Source organism: Gadus morhua, chromosome 23 (genome assembly GCF_902167405.1).
Source record: "Gadus morhua chromosome 23, gadMor3.0, whole genome shotgun sequence".
NCBI classification, from domain to species: Eukaryota; Metazoa; Chordata; class Actinopteri; order Gadiformes; family Gadidae; genus Gadus; species Gadus morhua.
The window spans coordinates 16,114,419-16,140,594 of NC_044070.1; the positions used below are offsets into that span (position 1 = coordinate 16,114,419).

Consider the following 26,176-nt stretch of genomic DNA (forward strand, 5'->3'; position numbering starts at 1 on the left):
GTGTGTGTGTGTCGTTGTGGGTGTTTTAGTCACATCTGGACCCAAGCTGAGGTTGCACCTACGCCTGTATATATCATGTCAATGTCTTCATTCACATGATATATGTGTTTGATGAAATGTACAGTGGGCTCATTCAAGCGTATTGTGTACATGTTGAGAATTATGGTTATTGTTTTTTTGCCTGTATGATATTGTCGATCTTCAGCCTCAGTGTCATTTCAAACGCATAGCAAAGCGATCAAATCCATGTTGAACAGTCTGCTTCGAGTGGCTGATTATCATCTTGTGTGCGATGTTAATCCCCCCTGAATCCGTCCTCTTCCTCCCCCATCAGGGCGAGCACGGCCTGGACGAACACAAGCTGCACATGTACCTGTCTGCCCTGCAGTCGCTGATCCCGCCGCTGTTTGCGGTGGTTCTGCAGAACGCGCCGTTCACCAGCAGAGCCAAGCTGCACGGAGACGTCCCCGCCATAGAGGGTACCGCCAGCGCAAGCATGCGTAGGGTCATACAGTCGCACGTGTCATCAGAACTATGCCCGAGATTACAAATAATCAGTCAAAAACGCAAGGGCTGACAGTTAAATCCCTCCTTACAGATGTTAAATCAATGTGCGTTTCACAATCTCAGAATGAATCATTCTGATTCCTCCATTGGGAATTCTATTTTTCTTCTACTGTGAATACAGTCCTCTGAACGATGACTCAGGGAATGGTTGAGCGCTCACTGATCCAGGATCAGTATCTGAAAGCACTCGCGGAAGCGTTGGGGTTCTGTGGCTCAAATCCACCTGGCTTCATCTCCCACACTTGTTTGTCTTGTCAACCTTCACGTACGATGCATGCTCACGCTCGATTCTCGTGTTCCTTTACCTCCTCCACCACCTCCTCTCGCCCCCCTCACCCCTCTCCTCTCTCCCCTCTTCCCTCTCCTCTCTCCCCTCCCCTCCCCTCTGTATTCTTCTCCCTCTCCTCTCACCTCTTCCCCCTCTCCCCTCTCCTCTTCTCCCTCTCCTCTCTCCTCTTCCCCCTCTACCCTCTTCCCTCCCCCCTCCCCTCTCCCCACGCCCCCCTCCCCTCTCACCTCTCCCCTCCTCCCTCTCCTCATCCCTCCCCCCTTTCCCCTCCTCTCCTCTCTACCCTCTCCCCTCTCCCTCTCCCCTCCTCCCTCTCCTCTCCCCTCTCCCCTCTCCCCTCTCCCCTCTCTCCCCTCTCCCCTCTCCCCTCTCCTCTCCCCTCCTCTCCCCTCTCCCCCCTCCCCAGTGACGCGGTTCCCCCGGCCGGCCTCCCCCCTCCAGGACGTGGCCACCATCGTGGGCAGCCGGGAGACGGTCAGCGTGCTGCTGTCCCTCTACGACCACCAGCTGGAGCACGAGGGCACCACGGGCTGGGACAGCCTGCTCTGGGTGGTCAACCAGCTGTGAGTGGCCCTCGGACGCGCACACATACGCACACATACAGAGAGACACAGACACATACACATACACACACACACACACAGACACACACACACACACACACACAGACACACACACACACACACCAACACACAGAGACACACACACAGACACAGACACACAGACACAGAAACGCACATACAGAGGCACAGACAGACACACACACACACACACAGAGACACAGACAGACACACACACACACACACACACACAGAGACACACAGACACACACACACATACACACACACACCGATACACATACACAGACACACACACATACACACAATACAATACAATACAATACAATACAATACAATACAATACAATATACAATATAAATTAAATTACATGAAAGAAACTAACATTTACAAGGAACAGTAGTTCTTCACAATGGCAGAAGTGAAAAGAGCTACTGTAATAATATTGGAATAATAAAGAACATCAGTGACCCTTCTTTTGAGCTGTTAAGTTTTATTCATATGTGGATTTTAAATAAGGCTGATACTGAATTGACTGTCTGTCAGAAGCCAGAACAGCTTGGACACAGTCTTATCTCTCCTTCCTGTGTCCTTCCCATAGTCTTCCCCAGCTCATCGAGATCGTGGGGCGCATCAATGTGACCTCATCCACCTGCGTCCACGAGTTCTCCCGCTTCTTCTGGCGCTTGTGTCGGACTTTCGGGAAGATCTTCACAAACACTAAGGTAAGGCTTGGCACCTGCTTCCCTGAACATTGGAACAGGAATATTACATTTATATTGTGGGAAATTGGGAATGTGAATTTATGTAATGTACATGTTCTGTTGTGGCTTCATGAGCAGGGATCATTTTCTTCTGACAAATTAACTTAGTTTTCTTCGGATTAAAGCGACTGATAAATGCCCTAAATGTATGAATATTCTGTTGACAACTGGACATTTAAAATAGTTTGGAAGTTCTCTGATAATCATCAAATCTTCCATAAAACTTAAGTAATGGAGGGTATTAGTACTGAAATGATTTGGTATCCTTCAAAGTTTGATCTTCCAGATGTGTTTTCTCAACCTTTCAGGTTAAACCACAGTTTCAAGAGATCCTCAGGCTTTCTGAAGAGAATGTTGGTAAGTGCACTATATGCGACCCACACACTCTCACGCACACGCACACACTCACACACGCAAGCGCAAACCACTTACATACAAAGACACAATAATGATTGTACATGTCTTGTGTGTGTGAAATCGACACTGGTGGGCCAGCGTTGTTGAACAAAGTATTTTGAGTCCTCTATGGGTGTTCCCCTTTCCTGTCTCGTTCCAGGCGAGGTTTTGGTAAAAGGCTCATTGCTGCCAAGGGATCAGCGTGCTGGTCTTGCGGCCAGGCGAATCAAATGGATTTAAGGCTGCCTCGCTTTCAAATGCGTATGGGGGATCATTGTAGGAATTTCGAAATTAAAGTCTTATCTTCAACTGCCGGGGCCACAAAAAAAAAGCTTTGGATTATGTTTCATCCTTAATTTGTTCATATCTGTTTATTTAATTTTCTTTGTATTCTTTTCTCAGACGCGTCGACAGGAAACGGGATTCTGACCAAGGCCACCGTCCCCATCTACGCCACGGGAGTACTCACGTGTTACAACCAGGTTTGAGCGCTAAACACACGCTGAACACACGCTGAACACACGCTGAACACACGCTAAACACACGCTAAACACACGCTAAACACACGCTGAACACACGCTGAACACACGCCGAACACACAACGCAAAACTCAATGAAATACTGGTAGATCTTCTGTGGATGGCTCATTAAAAGCGTTGAAAGAGCAGCGGAGCCAGTCCATGTTGGGCTAAACAGACCAAATACACTTACTTGACTCTGTGAAGCTTTGCGTCTCCGAGTGTTAGCGTAGCTCGCTATGCTACAGCGGTGTGTCCGGTTCACAGGAGGAGGACCGCAAGCTCCTGGTGGGCTTCCTGGAGGACGTCATGACCACCCTGTCCCTGTCCCACGCCCCGCTGGACAGCCTCAAGGCCTCCTTCGTAGAGCTGGGGTGAGCCACACACACATACACAGATGGACACCTACAGTATTATTACAGTATTACGAATATTATACCTTTAATCATTTCTATTGAATGCAGACAATCATCCGGGATGAAATTATTATGTTAATCTCTCTCTGTTTGTCTCTCTGTTTTTTCTGTGTCTTTCTGTCACACACGCTCTCTCTCTCGCTCTCTGTCTATCTTTATGTGTCCCTCTCTGGCCCTCTCTCTCTGTTTGTCTCTGTATCTCTCTCTCCCTCTCTCTCTCTCTCTGTCTCTGTCTCTGTCTCTGTCTCTCTCTCTCGCAGGGCTAACCCTGCGTACCATGAACTGCTGCTGACCGTTCTCTGGTACGGGGTCGTCCACACCTCGGCCCTGGTCCGATGTACTGCCGCGCGCATGTTTGAGGTACCGCCCACACACACACACACACGCATGTTTGAGGTACCACACACGCACATGCATGTGCTTAAACACACACAGATACACCCACCCACACATATGTTCAAGGTACCCCACACACACAATTAGTCCCAACACAGTGATCATAATTCTGTAGCTGTAATACAGTTTGAAATGAACAAACATTGACATTATGATGCATCCATTAATTGTTCCTTGATCCTGAGACGATGGTAGTCATTGCTAAGATCCACATGGTTAGCCCTGATTATTTAAGTTTGACTCCATTTCGTCCATACTGCTTTTTAATGCAATTCTTTGCCATGTGTTTTTGAGATTTAAAAATAGGATAGCAATAAATATAACTGAATGCATATGATCGTAAAGCCTAATAATATACAAATGAGAAACGTCTTTTTTTTCCTTTTCTATGTGCTAGCTCTGCCTGCTATCGCTGCTTTTTAACATGTTGTTGATGATGAGCATCTGTCTGCCCGCGTTACATGTGGTTACCAACCGCTTTCCCCCCCTGATGTCCCGAAGTGCACCCTGGTTCCACTTCTACCCACTAAAGTCCGCCCCCTTTTCTGATTGGCCCTCCTCTAAATTTCCAAATCGGCCTAAATCTTCTTCAGAGAGAACGTGAACCTTCACAGGCTCACGGTGTGTGTCCGGGTGTAGAAAATTGGAACCGGTTCCTGTGTTAAACAAACCCCACCCTAGTGTTAAAGAGGAGTGACGGTGGTGTACTCTTGTTCTTGTATTTAAAGTAACCCCCCCCCCCCTTCCCCCTCCTCTCCTCGCACTCCACACCTTCCACTCTCCATCTGTATAGTGGCGGCTACATGTGGGTTGACCATGGGGGGGGGCCCTTCCTGCCACACATTCCAGGTCATATCCCCTGGCGTAAAGGCGTAGTTATGGTTCCACGTCGACGCAACGCAAGGGGGTTTACGGACCTATTAAGTCTTTGCGGACCCTTCTTGCGTCCACCGCAAGGGCCTGACCTGCGCCTCCTTCAAGGCGGGGTCAAGGCGACGCAGCAAGGGCTGTGATTGGTCCGCTCACAAAAACCTGACGCAGAACCAAAACGGGTCCACGACTGCGTCGAAGCGTCTCATTGCGTTGCGTCGACGTGGAACCATTACTAAGCCTTAAGGGCTTGGCGTCGCTGTTAACACAAAGACATTGTTAGCGACCCTGGCCTGGAGTCTGTGGCAGCAGAGTCCCGCTTCATGTTCACCGGCCACCATGTTGCATCATTTGTGAAGTATAGCCATTTGCTGATCATCTGTGTCTGTGTATGAGTGTTTGTGTGGGCGTGTGTGTGTTTGTGCGTGATTGTGTGCGTACACACTCCTGCTTGTTACATGTGACGCCATACCGTGCCTTGCTGCTACAAAATCTTGTCATTGTTTATCACTTTCTTCCGTTTTTTTGTTCTTTTTTTTGTGTACTTTTTTCTCCCCCCCCCCCTGCCCCCTCTCCCCTCTCCCTTCTTCTTTCATTCTTTTTTTTGGTTTTGTTTCTCTCTCTCTCTCTCTCTCTCTCTCTCCTTATCTGTCGGCGGCGCGTCGCTCGCTCTTGCCCCAATGCCCCGCCCACCTCTGTGACATCACGGATGGCTCTGTCCAATCCGCTCAGCTGCTGGTGAAGGGGGTGAATGAGACGCTGGTTGCTCAGAGAGTGGTGCCGGCTCTCATCACTCTGTCCTCCGACCCGGAAATGTAAGTGGAAACCACGGCGATCGACGTCAGCGACCAACCCCCACGATAAAAATTGACGACGAAAAAAAAAAAAATCAAAACAACCACGCCGCACCTCTTCTCTTCTCCCCCTTCTCCCCACCGCTGTTGGGGCCGCCCCCGTCGAGAAAATCGCCATGGCAACGCGCGACCTCACCTCCCATGTAGCATAGAGACGCCAGGAGGCCATGGATCACTGACTGAGATGGCGCCTTCGCCGATTTTAAGGGGAAGCTTAGCATCATGCTAACGTTCACAAATGCTCATGATGCCAACTTACCATGATCCATGCTAGTCTATTCTAATGCTAGCACGTCTCTGGGCACGGGGCTCAGAGGCCTACTGTAATAATTCCCATTGGCGGTCGAAACCAAGTCATCTCAGTGGTCTGCGATTTGCGTCGTTGTCTCGGGTGGTTTTGGTCGTGTGTGGTCCCCAATTGTCATCGCCATCCTCCTAAACTAACTCACTAACACGCACGCATGCATGCATGAGTCTGCCACGTGAGCACCAGTCAGTCCTTGTCGTGGCTTCGTGGTCCGTCCGATGTGACACGTGTGCGCCCGCAAGTTCGCTTCGCTGCCTGAGTGCATGCTCATCTGTGAGTCCTCCTCCTCCTCCTCCTCCTCCTCACCTCTCTGTCCCCACCCAAACTCCTTCTTTAACAGGGACCTCCTCTTTTTATAGCCATCGTTCAACTATTGGTGGTCGGCTGTGTTCAATCTCTCTCTACTGTCTCCCTCCCTCTCTCTCTCTCTCTCCCACTCACTGTCTGTGTGTCTGTATGTCGTCATACTGCAACCTATCCACATCCTTTTTATGGTCAATCTATCTCTGTATCCCATTTCCCCCCTTTCCCCTCTTCTGTGTCCTTCTCTCTCTCCTTCTGTCCCTCTCTCTCTCTTGCTCTCACTTTCTGTCTCTCTCTCTTACTTTCTGTCGCTCTCTCTCTCACTTTCTGTCTCTCACTGTCTGTCTGTCGGTGTGTTTCTACCTCCTTCTCTCTCTCTCTCTCTCTCTCTCTCTCTCTCTCTCTCTCTCTCTCTCTCTCTCTCTCTCTCTCTCTCTCTCTCTCTCTCTCTCTCTCTCTCTCTCTCTCTCTCTCTCTCTCTCTCTCTCATATCCTCCCTCTCTCTCTCTCTCTCATATCCTCCTCTCTCTCTCTCTCTCTCTCTCTCTCTCATATCCTCCCTCCTGCGTTGTGATGGGTTTGCAGTTGATTCTCCGAGGCATGAGCGAAGCGTTAGTTGACCGCCGGGCCGCCCCGGCCCTCATAACGCTGTGCAGCGGGCCCGAATTGTGAGTCACCCCTACCCCCCCACCCTTAACCCCCCCGACCAGCAGAACAGCACCCTCCTCCAGCTCTTCTTCTTCTTCTACCTGATAGTGCTGTTTGGACGGAAATGCCTCCCATCTCCCCCCCCCCCCCCCCCCCCCCCTCCTCCTCCTCCTCCTCCTCATCCCACACTCATGTCGCACACAAACACACACAACACACAAACGTCCGTCACCAACCCATTTCCAAGAGGAGCCTCACAGCTCCGTCGTAGGCTCACAGACCACCTAGCAGCTAGCGCTCGACGAAGATAGTGATGGGCCCCAACCCGTCGAGTACAGCGGAGAGTTGAGAGTGGAGGGTCCTGTACCTCACAAAGGGTGGTGCCAGAAGCCAGCCCCAGCTGTAGAACCTTCAAAGATGTGTTTATAAGTCGGATGTGCTTGTATACATGTGAATGTAGGTTTTACAGCGCACTTCACCCACTTCCGGTCTCAAAACCTTTTAAATGTAAGGAATCGATTAAATAAATGACGCTAAAGACGTATTCTTTATTGAATTAAATCAAAGAAATAAAGCCCATTCAATTATTTCCCATGAGAGCGAAAATCTATATCTAATCTTTTCCTCTTTTATCTAAACCTGCATTTAGTAGTAGAATCAAAACTATTAGAGTTCAAGGTGCAGAGAACAAATAGAGAGACAGCTGGCCTGTCTGATGTAATAATCCCCTCTCATATCCCTTCCCGTCTCCACCCCCCCCCCCCACCACCAGCACCACCCACCCCGGCCCCTACTGACAATGGAATGACAATCTACATAATCCGTTAACATAGTGTAACTGAGCTGTGATGTTGAATATGTGTCGGATGATGTGTTACTTGACGCCATCCCTGGTAACACACTTGCTCTGCGAGTTCTAAGAGCTGTTGATTTAAATAAGAAGGAAATCGTAATGTTGTTCATCGATGGATGCTACAAAGCGTTAACATCTTGTTAGTCGATGAGGCTTGCTCAGAGCACAACGGAAAAAAAGCATTACGTCTGTTCAGCCAGTCCAAATATGATTCAATTCCCAAGAACGATTTACAAAAGAAAATAAGAAGGGAAAACACACACATTATCCGTTTGGGTGGCCAACAGCTCTAGAGCTCCTGCAGAAGATAAAGTGAGCGTGCGGTTTTGCACATTAGCCGTGCGTACAAGGGACTGACTGACTTGTGTGGGAACGCTTTGCTCCTCAGCTCTGTCCGAATTTCCACCATCCCTGCCTTCGGAACCATCATGGAGACGGTCACGCAGAAAGAGGTAGGCAGCGCCGCTTCGACACAAGCACGCCTCCCAGTCGTCCACCTCACAAATCTCTGCGTGCCCTTTGGTTAGGGACGTATCTAAAGCGACTTGCAGACGCATGTGATTAAGGTGCATCGCCTGGGACGGGCATCTTATCCGGCTCTAGGGTGCCTAAAGGTTAGGCTGGGGATCGAACCCAGTACCTTTTTGGTTGGGAGTCCATGCAACCTAACCTGTATACTATCCTGTGTATTACTTACTATACTTTATTGTGTGTCTGTGTGTGCGCTCCCGCGCGTGTGTGTGGCTAGCTGCTGGAGCGCGTGAAGATGCAGCTGGAGTCCTTCCTGGAGGACCCCCAGTATCAGGACCAGCACTCCCTCCACATGGAGATCATCCGGACCTTCGGCCGCGTGGGCCCCAACGCAGAGCCGCGGTTCAGAGATGAGTGTGAGTACTGACGCACGCCAGGCTCTGCAGACGCCTGGGTCCAGAGGGACTCCGTCTTTCATTCGAAGGCTTGCCATTAGGCAGCGGGGCGTCTTGCTCCGGGATTGCCTACAGGTTAGGGAGCCGACATAAGGGGATCGAACGCAGAGGGTCAGAATGTCTATAGCCTCTGCACAATCCAGCTCACCCCCAATAACTTCAGGATGACCCACAAACTGTTATGGTGATGGACTCCTGAAATCAGTGATTTACTTCCCATGATGTTTTTAAGGCAGAGATGCAAACCCACACCTATCCATTCCTGAGTGTTCACAGAGCAACACACACACAGAGACACAAGGAGACAGAGACACACACACAGACAGACACACACACAGACACAGACGCACACACACACAGAAACAGACACGCACACAGACACACACACACACACGTTATCATACACCAAATTGATATTGATTGTTTAACCAATGGAACTCGCACACAGTGATGAATTATGGACACCTTGTTGTTTTTCCTACCACCAGTCGTGCTGCCCCACCTGCACAAGCTAGCGCTGGGTAACAACAGCCAGACGGTGGAGGCCAAGAGGATAGACATCGCCACCCAGCTGTTTGAGGCCTACAGCGCCCTTTCCTGCTGCTGTATCCTTCCAGAGGTCGTAGGTCCTGAGGTCATAAGGTCAAGGTTCAAAATGTTTGAAATTATTTTTATTCAAGTTTCTTTGTGCAATACGCACCCGTTCAATTCTAGTTTGTCTTTTTATTAGATTTTCATTTTGGGTGGTACGTTTGGATTCGTGAGCTGTTTTTCTACTTTTTGGTCGGCCAATAAACAGATGTGTGTTATTGAGTCATTTTGGCCATGCCACACTGTTAATCAGACTCTCCTACCTGGCAGACCTGAAGCATACGTCTTCCTCTATCTATTTGCCCTTGAAGGTATCTCCAGGTAAGTCTGAGAGGATATCTAAAGCCGACCTCCATTTCATTTTCTCCAGCCTGGACCTCAATGCTGTTCACATTTCGTTACCGTAGCAATTTGATACCGCGCGTAGCTGGAGAGAACGGAGGGAGGGAAAACAAGCAGGCTGTAATCCGGCCACATCTCCCAGGAGGACGTTGCACGTCAAGTGGAACAATGTATTTCCAAAGATCTCACTAGGAGCCCATCCAGGAGCTGGCCCCGGATCGGAGTGCTGGTTCCTCAGTGAGTCACAGGGGCCCCTTTTTAAGGGTTTCGAGCTCTTTGGTTTTATTTTAGAATAACTGCCTTTGCACTTATCTGACCGGTTCATACCCGAAAAGGTCAGGTTGGTTGTCGCTCGACTCCGGTGATGTGTGTGTGTGTGTGTGTGTGTGTGTGTGTGTGTGTGTGTGTGTGTGTGTGTGTGTGTGTGTGTGTGTGTGTGTGTGTGTGTGTGTGTGTGTGTGTGTGCGTGCGCGCGCTTGCACGTGAGTGTTTGTGAGTGTGTGTTTGTTGGTAAGAGTGCACGTGAGCACACATGCTTGTGTTTTTGCGTCAGTGTGTGTGTGTGTGTGTGTGTGTGTGTGCGTGCGTCAAGTGTGTCTGTGCATGTGTATGTGTATGCGTGTTGGCCTTGCTTGCATGTCCCGCTGGCATACGGAGAAAGCGAAAAATAAGCTCCCTCCACTCTGAGGGTAGAGGTAATTACAGGGTTGGGGAGCAGAGGAAAGGATGAGAGCGATGGGGCGGGGCCAGTGTGTGCACACAATCTCAAACTCCAGGCCTCGGTCACAGTTTCCCAGCAGAAGCAGAAGTACCTCTACACGTGGGCACTTTACGCGTCCGTTTTCTCCTGCGTTGAAACTGCTTTTGTGTGTCTGTGTGTAGTTCTGTGTGTCTGTCTGTCTGTGTATGTGTGTGTGTGGGGTTTTTCAGTTTGTTTGTGTGTGTGTGTGTGTGTGTGACGTGTGTGTGTGTGTTTACGGGAGCAAACAAAGACCCTCCCCTGTCGGAGGCATAGTTGCGTCTAGGATTAATGACGGCCCCCGTGAATTGCTTGGAAATGGCGGTCGCCGGGGTCCGCGGTGTGTGGGCTAGGAATACCTTGTGTGACTGCTTGCAGTCCGAGCTACATTAATCATCTTTGTAAATAATTCTCTATCTCTCTCTATCTTTATCTCTATCTCTATCTCTTTCTCTCTATCTCTAGCCGGTCTCTATCTCTAGCCTGTCTCTATCTCTGTCGCTCTCTCCAGCCGGCCTCTGTCGCTCGTTCTTTCACACAGGCGACGGGCAGCTGCACTGTGGTCATGTCTGGTGCGTGCGGTGGGGTGGGGTGGGGTGGGTTGGGGTGGGGGGGGGCTCTGCCTAAGGCTGTGATTTTCGCCCCGTGGCCCCGGAGGGGTAGCGGCCCTAACCTCAGCCTCCCGCTCCCTGCCTCCCACACACACACTCTAATCATGGCGGCGTTGCCCTGAAATCTTCCCCCTTTCCCCCCTCTGCTCCGTACAGCCTGTGAACAACGCGGTGCCTACGACGAGACGGACCAAAAACGCCACCACTACAGCCCGAGCACGGGGAGAACAACTGGATGGGATATTTCAGTCCTGGATGGGCGGGGTGCACCGCATGGGACGATGCGGCGAAGCCAATCTCCACCGTAGACGTGGTAGCCGTGTCCCAGCGAGGGACTCGAGAGGGTGGCGTGCCACGTTGTCGCATTGGCCAACAGTGCGATTCGATTCAACGCGTGAAATTCGACACCCGCTTTGCTTGGCCTCGAATTATCAGCTTATGATCGACGTCTGGTTTCACTTGGGCTTCGTCCATGTTTAGTTGGAGCGCTCGTCGGAGCGTCTGGCTGCAAGCGAGGCCACTTCCTCTGTCGTGCTCTGTGATGTCGTCCAGTGACTGGACTGGGAGAGATCTCAGATTGGTGGCTACTGGTTCCTGTGATCGTTAGGGTGACCCTGCACTGTTCATGGCGAGCGGGTCGCGAAACGGAATCCATTAGTTCAAATGTGTCTACGTGTCTTTATTCTGCTTTTCGTGTCAAAAAACGTGAGCTAAGGGTCACCGCACAGTAAAAGTCCAATGAACCTGTCAGGTGGAGAAGGGGGGGGGGCTATTTCAGTGTCCCTGTGTGAATTCCTTAACTACCTGCGTGCAGTCATCTCGGAGGAGGTGATGGTGAACCACTTCCTGCCCGGCTTGCGGTGTCTCCGGGCAGACATGGAGCAGCTCTCTGCTGAGCACGAGGTGAAGACACACACACACACACACACACACACACACACACACACACACACACACACACACACACACACACACACACACACACACACACACACACACACACACACACACACACACACAGGCGCCCGCACACAAAACCAAACCCGCGCTCTGACGCACACACACACAGAACCATGGAAGGAAGTTTTGAGTCTGCCCGTCTGTCTGTCCACACACTCACTGTCATGCACCCTAGCATTCTGCCACAAAACTCTGGACACTAGACCCTTTAAAGTTCTGAAGACGTACCGGCAATACGCCTTGTAGCATCCCAGGTTCCCCAACCTGAGGTTGTATGCTAAATATAATTCCCCACAATCCCTTTTTTTGTCGAGGCATCCTACGAGGCATCTTAACTGTATACACTTAAAGTGTGAATGGGCCGACAAACTTTCATTGTCTCTCACTCACTCATCCACACTCACACATACGCACTCAGTCTATCTATATATTTTCCGCATCTATTTGTGTGCGATAGTCTCATTCTCAAAAGAAACTCAAAGTCAGCTGATTCCCATACTTTCCACTTCCTGTCTGAACACCCATTCTCTCAGGAACGTCTGGGTGTAGTGGCAAGTTCACCAATGCAAACGACTTCAGGTCACTCAGACCTACACAGTTCAACATTCAATTCCGTTAACGAGAATAAATTAAATCTGGCCCTGGTCCAATGAAACGAAAAGTGGGACAGAAATGTCCCTTTGGGGTTTCACCACGGCCCAGGAGTTTAAAAACCCACCTTCACGCCTTTTACTGGAGGGGCCTCCACCAATATTTACAGAACAAACATGTCAAGCGTGGTTACACACGATGTGGTGCATAAGAACCAGCCTTGTATTTGGGGACGTGTTGAGAATATGAAACGATTCCCTGCATGGAAGACTGGTCCAGTAAACGTTTCTTATTTCTGAATGCTCCTCTCTGTCCAGGTCATCCTGAGCTCCATGATCAGGGAGTGCGAGATCAAGATCGAGAACCGGAGCATCGGAGACGCACAAGGGTGAGTCCCCCCCCCCCCCCTTCGTCACGTCGTTGACCCCGCCCTTATGAGTTGTTGATTGAAGCATTAGAAAGAATACTAAAATGTGAAGAGCAAAAGAAAAGGATGTGGTTGAAGTTGTTGCAGGTCATCAAGATGAGGCGGCATTTAACGAGAGAGCAAAGGATTCAGAATGAAAGGGAAAATGGACTGAAGGAGGGAGAGAGAGAGGGAGAGAGAAGAAGAAAAAGAGAGATGCCTTTGAGAAATATAGAGGGGAGTCGGTTTGGCAACCGTAATGAGGGAGTTAGCAGACATGGCCTTAATGTGGCCCTCTGCTTGACTTTGAGAAGATATTCCCCCCATCTTGTGAACATCTGTGTGTGTGTTTGTGTGTGTGTGTGTGCGTGCGTGCGCGTGTTTGAATTCACTGTGTGTGTGGGGGGGGCGATGTGTCCTATAAATAACTTTTATGAACTCGGGTTTCTCAGAAGTTTTAATCACCGTGATTAATAACAAACATGATTTTCATTAGTACCTTTATATTGTTTTTATTTCCCCCAAACCGCTAATATGAACCAACTGTTGTTGCCTGCCATTTGCACAAATATTCTATTGTAATCCTTAAGACTTTTTTTAAACCCTGATCGTGTACCACCTGAAGGGGTCAGCATCTGAAATGCTCTGGAGAATTGTTACGTTTGCCCCATAAGGCATGAACACCCTGACGTGAATCTATTTAAAATACAACAACAGAAAAACACCAAGTTTGGTTCTATTGGCTGGGAACTCTGGCATTGGTCTGTTGGAGGTCTGTAAAAAACACACACACACTCATACACATGCACACATCCATACACACAGCAACACATTCACAGCAACAGACACACACACACAAACATAGCCACGCAAACACACACACACACACACACACACACAGAAACAGACACACAACCACAGACACACAAACACAGACACGAATACATAGCCACACAAACACACAGACACAGACACACACACACACGCACACACACACACACACACACAGACACAGACACACACACACACACACACACACACACACACACACACACACACACACACACACACACACACTGAACCCCAGCCAGCGTCAAAAGAGGAAGTGCACTAACTGTTTGTATGTTAAAGCGGGCCCGGGCCCCACCTCAAGTGAATCAGGTCAAGGCATTCCGAGGCGAAACGAATGCCACAGCAACTTCTGCTGCTGATAGCGGTCTTACTGTGACGAAGCACTCGCCTCATATCACGTTGTCTTTGTTGTTCCCCCCCCCCCGTAGCTCGCTGTCCATCGCGTCCAGCCTCGTGGGCGAGGACGCCAAGACCAAGTTCCTGAGCAAGATGGGTCAGCTGACCACCTCCGGCGCCATGCTGGCCAACGTCTTCCAGAGGAAGAAGTGATCCTGTGACCACGCATACACAGACAAAGACACACACACACACAGGCACAGGCACACACATACACACGCACACACGTACCCATACACACACACACACACACACCAGTCCAATGATAAACACCCAACTCGAAAACAAATTCTACATTGGTTCAACTTCCCGATAAGAAAACAGGCAAAGCAAGACAACCGTGTGTGTGTGTGTGTGTGCGTGTGCGCGTGTGTGTGTTTATGTGTATACACCGAGAGACATTTTGAGTTTCACCTGAATGACATTGACATTTGAGCCGGTCCTCTCCAGCGGTGGTTACCTTGACGGGGATTCCTCGTTGAACCTAATTACGTAGGGTGTTTTCTTTGGGCCGACACTATTACCTCCGCTCCACTTCTCTAGCGGAATTCCCAAACATTTGGACGAGAGAGAGAGAGTGAGAGTGACGGGTTATGCCCACGGTTAAGTGAAGTGAAACTGTGCGTGGGGGAGGCGGGGGAGGCGGGGGAGGCGGGGGAGGCGGTGGCAGTGCGGGGGAGGGAGTGTTCACAGTGTTGAGCGTCGCCCACGGTGACGACAACAAGGGGGCTGGTATTCCCAGGCGCTTCACACACCGAACGAAATCAAACCCCATTTGAATAAGATTCGTCAACGCATGCATCAGCTCTGGATTTCCGGTCTGGTCCCTCGTCTTCAGCGCAGGGAACCAGGACTATTTGGTTAATGATACTGGATTAGAAAACAAACAACAACCCGGAACTCCTTTAATTTGCAATGTCTAATGGGGCGCCATTTTGGATTGGAGTGTTCCTGCTGAACCACGCCCACGTTCATTCCTATTGGATGTGGGTCGGGAGTGGGGAGTTGTGTTGGAACAATTTCAGCCTGAAAACAGCAGATCCTCTACAAGGGGTATTGCTACTTGAAGTAAAAAAAATTATATATATATATATATATATATATATATACATATATGCTGTCTTGCCTTTAAGTCGATCTCTGGTCTTTTGGTTTGAGTTTCTATTTTATAACTTATTTATGTCTTAATAAATGAAGAAAAAAAAGAAACGTATACTTTATTCCAATCTCCAAAGAAATTTGCACTCGTTTGGTTTTAATGATTCCTTTTGTTTTGGTTTTATGTCGGGAGTCGTATACATAAGCAGTGACTGCACCACCCATCCTATACTCAGCGTATTTTGACAATGTGGGTGCGATGCATTGCGAACACTAATCTGATTTTCTTTTTTTTTTCTTTCTTTTTTTTTGCCTCTTGAATGTCTTGCTGTGTCTCTGAAGATCGATTTTTGTTGGTTTATTTAATTTTTTTAATTGATCAAATTTCAGTTCTTTGTTTTTGTTTTTTTGGATATGCTCTTAAGACAAAACCGTAAATAACTGTATCATACACTGAATTTCCAAGGATGCTCTCGATATTACTGTACATTAGAAATTTGGTGTCATGGCTTAATAAATGATGGCGATCCGTTGTGTACTTAAGAGACGTGTCTGCGCTGATTCTCCTGGCGGAGTGTGTGCCTTGTGCGTTACATATTCATATACATATACGTAGATATTCGTCTACAGGGATGTACAGTGTGGCCGGGCTCCTCGCTCGACGGCAGAGATGAAAGGTGACCTGGGTTCTGATCCCTGAGTTTATGGCTCAAAGTGTGGACAGGTGTCCCAGGGCAGTAAAAGAAAACTATTGTCAAACACACACACACACACAAACACACCCTATTCTCAAAGACTTTGATGTGCCTCATCGTCTGTCTGTCTGTCTGTTCCAGGGCAAGGAACCAAAGTCCAGAAAATTCCCCGCTCAAAAGTTGTTCGGTTGTAAAAAGGTGTCCACTGGAGGAAATATGCAATTTCGCAGATAGCAATACATTTAAAAGAAATTGTCCAATCAAATGAGGTTCGTAAACCCGCCAACCCATTAACGACTGTTAATATCAGCCCAAGTGTAGAATACAGGTTTTGCCGTTGTAGTACCAAGAGCGTTAACTATCAACACTTAATAATTTGCATATCCAAGCTAATCTTTAACCATTGCCACTGATAACTGCAGGTGAACAAATAATGAATATGCCTCAAGACACATTTGAAGGCGTGTGTGTCTCCTTCCCGGTGCATATCTTTATGGGTCTATTGGCGCGATGTTGTTTGGCGGGGAACTGATGTGGGTGGTTTGCATTAGGAGTTAAATGTTTTCCACAATGTATCTGAACAACAAAATTGCTTTTAACTCTCGCCAGACCCAATGTGATGAATGGGGTCTTTCAAGTCACGGCAGTATCACTGAATGCATTTGAGTGTGCATTAGAAGCGTGTGTGTGTGTGTGCGCTTGTTGTGTGCGTGCGTTTGTGTGTGAACACCGAAGTGTGCCCAGGGAGGCCGTCAATGGGTAGTATTAGTCCTAAGAAAACAGGAGTGAGTCACAGATTGTTGACCGTTTCCAAGGCTACAGCGGAGAAATCAGATCCGAGCCAACACTGCGACCTGATGATTAATCAAGGCTGCGAGACTGTTCATCATACATGAAGCATCGTTGGCGTTATGCTCGCTGGTGGGACCCCATGTCATGCAGTTGGTGACCTTTAATATTTCTTCACCCCTGCTCTTCATACAGCCACTGGAGAGTCATCACAGTCAGCCTGACCCATGTTAGATATATGGCTATGATGACCCCAAACCGGGCCGGGCCAGCTGGGATTCTGTCCGAGCTGGAGGGGGGCCAAGGGCAAATAAAAGATGAGCTGGCAGATTCCTCTGCTTTCCAGTCCGCCACTAAGAGCCTAACTTGACCGGAAAAAGTTGCAGTCCTTAAAGGTTCTTCTCTAGCAGGTTTATAAACGTGTGGGTGCTTTTACAAATGCTGGTGCCTTTAGAGTTTATTTCACACTTGCATGTGTGTGTCTGTGTGTGGGCCTGGGGTAACAAAAATCTGGAATCACCCTTTGCAGGGGATTCTCAACAACAAACCAAACCAAACCTACATCACGATTGGAAAAGAAGATTTTGTAGTAGTACCTAATATATGTTGTGCTGGAGCCTTTATGCTGAAATGCCTACTACCTATGCAAACACTTTATTATCCAATCAGATTAAGGCCGGCCAGGCACCTGAAGGGAAAGTTTTCACATGAGTGCATAAAAACAAACATTTGAACGCTCTGGTCTATCCTACTCTCCCATTTGGATTCTGACTTAAAACCCATGCCCCCCCCCCCCCCCCTCCCCCTGCATATACGCACCCACACTGCGTGGAATTTCATATTTGCATAACTGTCATCTTGTGAAAAATATTGCTTTTTAATTCCTACCATCAAGACCCGTTCACACGCACGCATGCACGCACGGGCGTGCGCGCACACACACACACGAACGACCACGCTGGCGCGTAATGGGCTGTGCAAATTCTGAGCGCCATAGGGCTTATGAGGAAAGAAGATCGGTTATTTCCTGGAGCTAATTCCTTGTTTTTGTTCGGTAGCCTGCACTGTTCCTTGATTCCAACACGGAACAGTGCATGAACCCACACCGCACCAGGAACACACACCGCACACCGTTTTTATTGTGATGGGGATGCACGGTGTGGAGCGTACCAGTGTTTACATTTCCAGGATGGAAAGTAGACCAATGAAGTGAAATGAAGTTTATAGCAGATAGGGATATATTAAAAAAAACGAACGTCGTTCATCTAATCGAATTATCTAAAGAATGTAGGATTTTAGGAAGTGTGACTATGTGGTGGATTGGAGATAGAGATTGAAGGAACCGCTTATTAAAATACCATAAAATCCATTATGCATATAACACGGGCTATGCACCAACTGCGTGAGATTATCCTAAACACACATTTATTCACTTTACTCACATCTTATCTTACCCGTGTATTCAATCTACGGGCGTATGTACCCACGCACTTACCCACACACACACACGCACGCACGCACACACACACACACACACACACACACACACACACACACACACACACACACACACACACACACACACACACACACACACACACACACACACACACACACACACACAAAGCAGCTGTCCAGGAAAAGAAAAATGGATTGATGACTTTTTTTCTTTCTTTTTTTTTACACACAGTACAGCATGGGAGGAGTCTTCCTCTCTCTCTTCCTCTCTCTCTGTCTCTCGTGGAGATTTTACAAGCATATGCATGCAGGCCCCTGCCACAAAGCGTGGGTGAACGCGGAGCGCAGAGTCAGTGATTGTCTGGGAATGAGGGAGCGAGTGATGCCATTTGGACGGTGCCAAGACCCAGCCAGAGTGACCGCTCCTCCTGCTGCTTCTGCTGCTGCTGGCGCACGATTCGTCTGAAGCTCACCTTTATTAAAAAAGGAGTTTCCAGGAGTTTCATTGGCGAAATAGCCTAGTAGAAGAAGAAATACTGGCGGGAGATAGTTGGTCGTAGAAGGTTGACCCGACCTCCACTTTAACAGCAGCGATGCGATTGAACTTTACCACCAGTTGGATATTTCAGGGTTGGATCACCTTGTTCGTGTTGGCCCTTTACGCACAGGTAATTTTATGTTTGTGTTCGTTCAATTGTCGACCCGAACCTCATTATTATTTTACTTTGGTATTGTCTGTGTATTATCAGGTTATAAGCTAACAGGGAAAGTGATGCTGAATTGATGGATTCGCGATTTATTGGATCGCCTTTGATTGACAGCTCGCGTGCGTGCGTGCGTGCGTGCGTGTGTGTGTGTGTGTGTGTGTGTGTGTGTGTGTGTGTGTGTGTGTGGGGGGGGGGGGGGGGGGGGGGTGTGTGTGTGTGTGTGGGGGTGTGTGTGTTACAGTTATGAACTACATAAGGTGTTCTTTTTTTATGAAGCCCTGACTGGAAACAAATGTGTTGTTTCCAGTCACGTCCAATCTCTCCATCTATCTCGCTCGCCCCGTTGTGAACCCCGCAGAAGCGCTTGAGGATTGCTTGGCTACCTTAACATCATGATGTGGGGCTCGGGGGAAGACCATCACTTTTGAATATAACAAAGTCAATGGGCCTTATCCTAAAAAAAAAAGTGCAACACAATATGTATTTTGTACAAAATAACAGTCTCTTAGCCAAATATAATCTTTTGTTGATGCGGGGGTATAATATTTGGCTGGGATGACGCTCCAACCAACCACGCATCACCTCTTGACGCGCCACACTTTGTGCTGCTGGACGTGTTGTTGTGTGGGGGCCCTTAATTGGGACCAGGTGGTTCAGTTGTCAGGATGTGGCTCTGGTGGTGCGACTGCTGGGCACCAACTATAACGATGCAACTACACTGTAGTGTAGGGGCTGTGATGTCGTTAGACAACGCGCTACTGGGGCCACTCTGTTTAGAACACACGTTGCGGTTTTGTTTGTTTTTCATTTCCGAACTATTTCATTTGATAATTTCAGGGACAGTGGTGAATCCGATTAAGCACAACTGATAGTAATTTCTGGTGACAATGCAAAGTCTTCGCTCCATTTTGGACGAGCCATTGGTCTTCCAACGGCTGACTCACAGCCCCCCCCCCCCCCCCCCCCCCACCCCCCACCACCACCACCACCACCTCCATAGAATTCCCCTCTTGCTGTCCATGGCTGGAGAACGTTCTCAGCAGCACATTCCAAATTCCTTTTTAAACTTGTTGCTTTTGGGTCATTGAGCAACAAAAAATTACTTCAAGATGGTCCATGCATAAAATTCATTACCCTACTTTATGCATGACGTGTGTGTGTGTGTGTGTGTGTGTGTGTGTGTGTGTGTGTGTGTGTGTGTGTGTGTGTGGGGGGGGGGGGGTGCTTTCGATTGGCATCAATCAACATGCCATTTTCAACTATGATTTCTGATGCTCGTTCTTAATTTGCCATGCTGTTCACACAATACCTCACCACGGGCTCACTAAACTCCATCCTCCTCCCTGTCCATACTCTCACATGCTCCCGGTGCTACCCATGGCTTTTCATGCGTTCATGTTCTGTCTTCCTTAGTCTGCACACTGAGAAACAAACCGACAGGTAAGCAGGTCGATTTTCACTGAAATACTTCAGGGGAAACATTGTGATACAGAGATACACAAAATTAACAAAAAGGAAAATTTTAATTAAACCTGGTAAATTCCATCTTCCCCGCAGAGGCGAGGTTAACCTTGTAGGCTATGTACATTGTCTCCGTTCAAATAAATAAATTCTAATTCAGATAAACCTTAGACATCTTTCACATGCAAAACATTTAGTACTGCAAAGACCAATTTGTGGCAGAGGGATTTCTTTGCGGCTTTGAGTAGTAATGAATCAGAGGTGATAGACAAAGACCTGCGTGTTGCGCAACGTTCTTGCTAACAGTATTTCATTATGGAGCCCGGACCTCATCGCCTAGGGCACCGAGGCTAAGTTGCACCTATTTTGGCTGAATCCCATTGGCTGCTGTAGCAGTTATGCAAATTCTAAAACAAATGGAATGCGTCACACTACTCTTACTCTGAAGAAACAAAAACAGGAGTGCATGTGAACTTTCTCCTTCTTTCTTTACCTGGCCATTTACCACAGATCCATTCTCCTATCTGTTTCAGTTATCTGACTTTCTTCTCTCTGTATTTCCTTGACAACATCTATTTAACCAAGCATGCATAAACACGCACGTGCACTCACACAGCAGTAATCTGCATATAGATCAAATTAGTTGTTAAAGTCCCTTGACTCTATCATAACCTGTAATCATTCAGGGTGGATCAGCTATTTTGCTTTACATCTCTGTCTCTATATATATGTATAGATATTTGTGTACTGTGAGAAAACTGCCTTGTGTAATTACAACCCAATGTTTAGATGTGGCGGTCGCACAAAGTATGAGTCCTAGCATTCCTTTGGCTTCCAGCAACCTTTAGCGCAGTCGCTGGATGGACCGCAACTCTTTCACAGCTCTGACTTGCGTCTTTTACTATCCATCTGTCAATCTATCTAACAATCTATCTATCAATCTATGTATCCATCCATCTATCCCCCAATCCATTTATCTATCTGTATCGATCTGTCTGTCTGTCTGTCTGTCTGTCTGTCTGTCTGTCTGTCTGTCTGTCTGTCTGTCTGTCTGTCTGTCTGTCTGTCTGTCTGTCTGATGTGTACCTGTTGGTCTGTCTGTCTATGTATCGATTTGTATGTCGGTGTATCAATCGGTCTGTCTGTCTGTCTGTCCCTCCCTCCCCCAAAACATATTTTACTAATACATAAATACCAAACCATCAGGAGCAATCTTTAAGTAGCCCCCGTTGGGACCCAACCGTCCCGCTTCCTGTGTGTGTGTGTGTGTGTGTGTGTGTGTTTGTGTGTGTGTGTGTGTGTGTGTGTGTGTGTGTGTGTGTGTGTGTGTGTGTGTGTGTGTGTGTGTGTGTGTGTGTGTGTGTGTGTGTGTGTGTTGGCTTGGCCCACGTGTTCCTCGTTAAGTCCCCAGTTATGAGACGCTCTGCGTGGCATGGGACCCTGTGGTCGGAAACCGAAGGGAGGGAAGCAGACCACAGAGCGATGCGCGATGCGAGAGAGGCCTGACATCGCTACTTATTGGTCACTCCGGGGCCCTACAGTCTCCTGTTGCCACGGGCAGGCTGGACCTAGCCTCCAGGCAACAGTGACCCAGACTAAACAGCCAGAGGACAACAGAAAGCTGTTGCCATTGAGGAAGAGGAGTGATGATTATAAATACATAGCACGGAGGAGAAGAGTGTTGACAGCAAAGAAAACCTGGGGCGCAAAGAAGCACAGAGGCTTCTTTGCTTCTCTAATATCACAATAGAGAGTGTGGTATTAGGCAACAGTGAATTGTAAAATATGCGTAATTTTGCCAGGGTCCATGGTTAATAAAATAAATGGTGTTATGCAGGCCCGTTGAAAATTGAGGAGATTTAAAGTACTGTAAAAGTGAAGAAATTGATATGTTTAGTGTGTTTCTATATTTAAGTAGCTGGGGGCCAGTAAAGCTTCTTTTTTTTCGGGACATGTTTTCTCTGGTGACACCCTGATTGTAAAATCATGCATATGACAAGTGGTTTGCAAGACAGGTTGGCTGGTGTTTATCTACTTATATTCATTGGTTTTTAAGTTTTATTTGTCAAACAAAACACTGCAGGGCAAGTTTATTTCTATAGCCCCCATTAAAACATAGGGCAGTCAGAGTGCTTGAAGCAGCCAGGAATCACTTTGAAAGTGTAATTGATGGATGACATTGAAGAGGAAATAAACAACCACAGTTTCTTATCAAAACCCACCAATTGAGTGGAATGAACTTTCTCTACGTTCTTGGTATCCGAGGTTAAGGTTTCTGGTGAAGAGTGAACTCTACTGTGGTGAAATGCCTCTCACTGTTTTCAGAAAATCTGCTTGCTTTGGCAGCTTTTTTTGGTTTCCATTTTCTCTATTCCCTATTTTCTCCTTGTTCATACGAGAAACTGACGGAGGGGAAACGATAAAATTCTTAAGTCTTATATGTATTTTATTCTGTACTTTTAGTTTTACAATTCAAATCACCCGAACATTCAAAGTGATTCCATACGATGGTAACAATTTAATACAAATATTTTTTCTCTTTGATCAGAAAACCTTCGCTAAATCCATCCAGTGTGGGCTTAACCAGTACCAAATCAAAGGATCGAAGTGTTGTGACCTGTGTGGACCAGGTAAACACACACACACACACACACACACACACACACACACACACACACACACACACACACACACACACACACACACACACCCACACACACACACACACACACACACACACACACACACGTGACTCCATAGTTATTATTTCTGGTTGGTTGTCTGAATGGAAGGTAATACATGCAACATATCCTATATTGAGAAGAAAAGCGGAAACCTGATTTTCACACACAAAGACCCACCCACAGGCTCTAAATTAAGCACGTTTCTTCCTCTTTTCCGTCTTCCTTTAGTTTTGCTGTAGTCGACAGTTTATGCAGGGTATTCAAATGTCTCTCTCTCTCTCTCTCTCTCTCTCTCTCTCTCTCTCTCTCTCTCTCTCTCTCTCTCTCTCTCTCTCTCTCGCTCTCTCGCTCTCTCGCTCTCTCTCTCCTCTCTCCCAGGTTTCCGATTGAATATTGAGTGCAGCGGCTCAAAGGAAACCAAATGTTTGAGGTGTAGTTCAGGTGAATACCAGCCAGGATGGACCCAGGAGAAGAAATGTCTCCCGCTGAGTACCTGTGATAAGGGTCAGTACCTTTGCCGCTGAATAATGCAAATATTACTGTTTTAATCAAATAGTGTTCATGAAATCTCAAATAGAAAGCACAAAAAGGGCAATTTCAGCGATAAATATATATACAAATGTGTTTAAAAAGCCCTGGAACTAAAATATAATAATTGTGCAAAATAAGTATTCCTATTTTTTAGACTTTTATGTTAAGTAAACAATTTCTGCAAGCGTTATGACCGTATGTCCTACATTTTGCTGGTGCTGAATTATCACACGATGATATCAACTGTCCGATCAGGCAGGCCTATGTCTAGCCTACTACTAATCACAGGGATACGTCTGCATACTGCTACTGCAGCTATACCACGTCCCTAGGCACCCGCCCCCTTCACTAACAGTCAAAGGAAACACTCTTGTGCTCAGCATTCGGACATGGAGGCTCATGTTGCCGTCCATCACACAGACCTCTGGGATTTTCATTCTAAGGAATTAATAAAAAAATAAAAAAATCGCAGTTTTGGATTTGACCTTTGACCTTGGACCCTGCAGGAAAGGGCTTCATGCCGCGGCCTGAGAACCCGCTGGCTGAGGAGCCGTGTAGATGCCGGCCCGGCCTGCAGTGCTCGCTCATCAACTGTGAGTACTGCGAGGCCGTGCCCACCTGCGGCCCCGGCTACGGACTGGAGCCTGACCTCGGTGAGACCACACACACACACACGCACACACACACACACACACACACATACAGACACACACACAACCACACACACACATACACACATATATAGACAGGACACATATATAGACAGGACACATATACACACACACACACACACACACACACACACACACACACACACACACACACACACACACACACACACACACACACACACACACACACACACACACACACATACAGACAGGACCCATAAACACGCACACACACACACACACACACACAATTACAAGCATACACACACATTCAGACACACTCACATATACACATTATACAATATAGCAGCAGTAAGCTATTGCATTCAATTGCGGATGCAATCTAGTGGCATGAAATGACCACTAGAGCACCACTGAGATGATGGAATGGCTTGACCACGGCGGCTGACCCACATGCTGTCCATGCTCCTGCAGAGTCCACCACAGGGCGGAGGGCCTGTGCTCCCTGTAAGAGAGGCTTCTTTTCAAACGACGAGAACCAGGAACCATGCACACAGTGGATGAGGTATGAACACACGCACGCACGCACGCACGCACGCACGCACGCACGCGCGCACACACACACACACCCACACACACATGCACACACAGTTTCCCCCCCCCCCCCCCCCACACACACACACACACATACAAGCCAACATGCAAAAACACACACAGAAATCACACAGAAACACAGAAACACATACACTTTAACACACTAATACATGCTGAAACGCATAAACCCACCCACACACACACGCACACACACACACACACACACGGTAAACAGCCTGGGCACCAGCTTGCTGCTGTGACTCACACACACACACCACTTCCCATGGAACAATAGACGCCCAGCTCCACCACTGGAGCTAACTGTGGGCAAGAGACATAGAGATACAGTAGAGAGAGAGCGAGAGAGAGAGAGAGAGAGAGAGAGAGAGAGAGAGAGAGAGAGAGAGAGAGAGAGAGAGAGAGAGAGAGAGAGAGAGAGAGAGAGAGAGAGAGAGAGAGAGAGAGAGAGAGAGAGAGAGAGAGAGAGAGAGAGAGAGAGAGAGAGAGGAGAGAAGGAGGTAGAAACACGAGAGTAGAGAGAGTATCACAGATCGTGGTATAAATAAAAACAATGGACCAAGGCAGATGAAAGCTGGGACTCGCATACAAAACAGCATTTGACAGCTTATTCCCACGAGGAACCCCACCATACAACCAGCCCCTCTAACTCTCCTCCCCTCCTTCCCCCCCGTCCACAGCTGTAAGAGCCTGGGGAGAAGTGAGCTGCAGCCGGCCAGCCCCAAGAACGATGCCGTCTGCGGACCCCTTGTCACGGGTACGACTGGGAAGCATTACCAGCCCTTCAATAGGGTTCTTTTGAACCATCCGCTCGCTGCTATATTGAATGCATGAACAAATACCAAATGCCGAATGCATTCGAACGCCCCCATATTTAAATCATTCCTGCATGCTACAATGCTTGAAGACGGTTAGCCAGGAGACAGAGATCCTAGCCCCACACAATTCCCCCCAAACCCAGAGTTTAAATTAGATAAATCATGCAATTTCCAGGAGGCAAACTGTTGAATTAGAACAGATTTAATGTTTATATTATTATTATTATTATCATTATTATAATTATTATAATAACCATTGTTAGTTTATGATATTACCAAGATTTGATTAGGTAGGTGTCGCTGATTTCATCAGTCCCCAATGCCATATGAAATTTCAGAAAATTAACAATTAATTGTTTTTTGTCTGTGTGCGTGTGTGTGTGTGTGTGTGTGTGTGTGTGTGTGTGTGTGTGTGTGTGTGTGTGTGTGTGTGTGTGTGTGTGTGTGTGTGCGTGTGTGTGTGCGTGCGTGCGTGCGTGCGTGCGTGCGTGCGTGTGTAGGTGGGGCCACCTCCTGGG

At 47.8% G+C, this 26,176-nt stretch overlaps 2 protein-coding genes across 15 annotated transcripts in view; both read left to right on the forward strand.

Moving 5' to 3' along the window:
* The window catches only part of relch (RAB11 binding and LisH domain, coiled-coil and HEAT repeat containing), a 39,297-nt gene extending 23,483 nt beyond the window's left edge, over positions 1-15,814 (forward strand). For 4 of the 14 annotated variants that reach the window (XM_030349648.1, XM_030349642.1, XM_030349646.1 and 1 more), the window contains 14 exons: positions 335-500; positions 1,263-1,419; positions 2,036-2,159; positions 2,507-2,555; positions 2,997-3,076; positions 3,380-3,486; positions 3,789-3,888; positions 5,527-5,609; positions 8,148-8,211; positions 8,508-8,646; positions 9,174-9,290; positions 11,783-11,871; positions 12,837-12,907; positions 14,206-14,491. In XM_030349648.1, coding sequence (XP_030205508.1) covers positions 335-500; positions 1,263-1,419; positions 2,036-2,159; positions 2,507-2,555; positions 2,997-3,076; positions 3,380-3,486; positions 3,789-3,888; positions 5,527-5,609; positions 8,148-8,211; positions 8,508-8,646; positions 9,174-9,290; positions 11,783-11,871; positions 12,837-12,907; positions 14,206-14,326 — 1,467 coding nt within the window. In that variant the 3' untranslated portion in view covers positions 14,327-14,491. Of the gene's footprint in view, positions 1-334; positions 501-1,262; positions 1,420-2,035; positions 2,160-2,506; positions 2,556-2,996; positions 3,077-3,379; positions 3,487-3,788; positions 3,889-4,321; positions 5,610-6,843; positions 6,927-8,147; positions 8,212-8,507; positions 8,647-9,173; positions 9,291-11,782; positions 11,872-12,836; positions 12,908-14,205 lie in introns of those variants that run through there. The other 10 variants (XM_030349650.1, XM_030349653.1, XM_030349651.1 and 7 more) reach the window with 8 other exon arrangements.
* A 2,647-nt stretch (positions 15,815-18,461) lies between these two features.
* The window catches only part of tnfrsf11a (tumor necrosis factor receptor superfamily, member 11a, NFKB activator), a 15,579-nt gene continuing 7,864 nt past the window's right edge, over positions 18,462-26,176 (forward strand). Inside the window, exons 1-7 of the mRNA XM_030348685.1 lie at positions 18,462-18,881; positions 22,930-23,011; positions 23,444-23,569; positions 24,103-24,249; positions 24,703-24,793; positions 25,521-25,597; positions 26,159-26,176. The exon at positions 26,159-26,176 is cut by the window's right edge and continues 90 nt beyond it. Coding sequence (XP_030204545.1) covers positions 18,807-18,881; positions 22,930-23,011; positions 23,444-23,569; positions 24,103-24,249; positions 24,703-24,793; positions 25,521-25,597; positions 26,159-26,176 — 616 coding nt within the window. The 5' untranslated portion in view covers positions 18,462-18,806. The remainder of the gene's footprint in view (positions 18,882-22,929; positions 23,012-23,443; positions 23,570-24,102; positions 24,250-24,702; positions 24,794-25,520; positions 25,598-26,158) is intronic.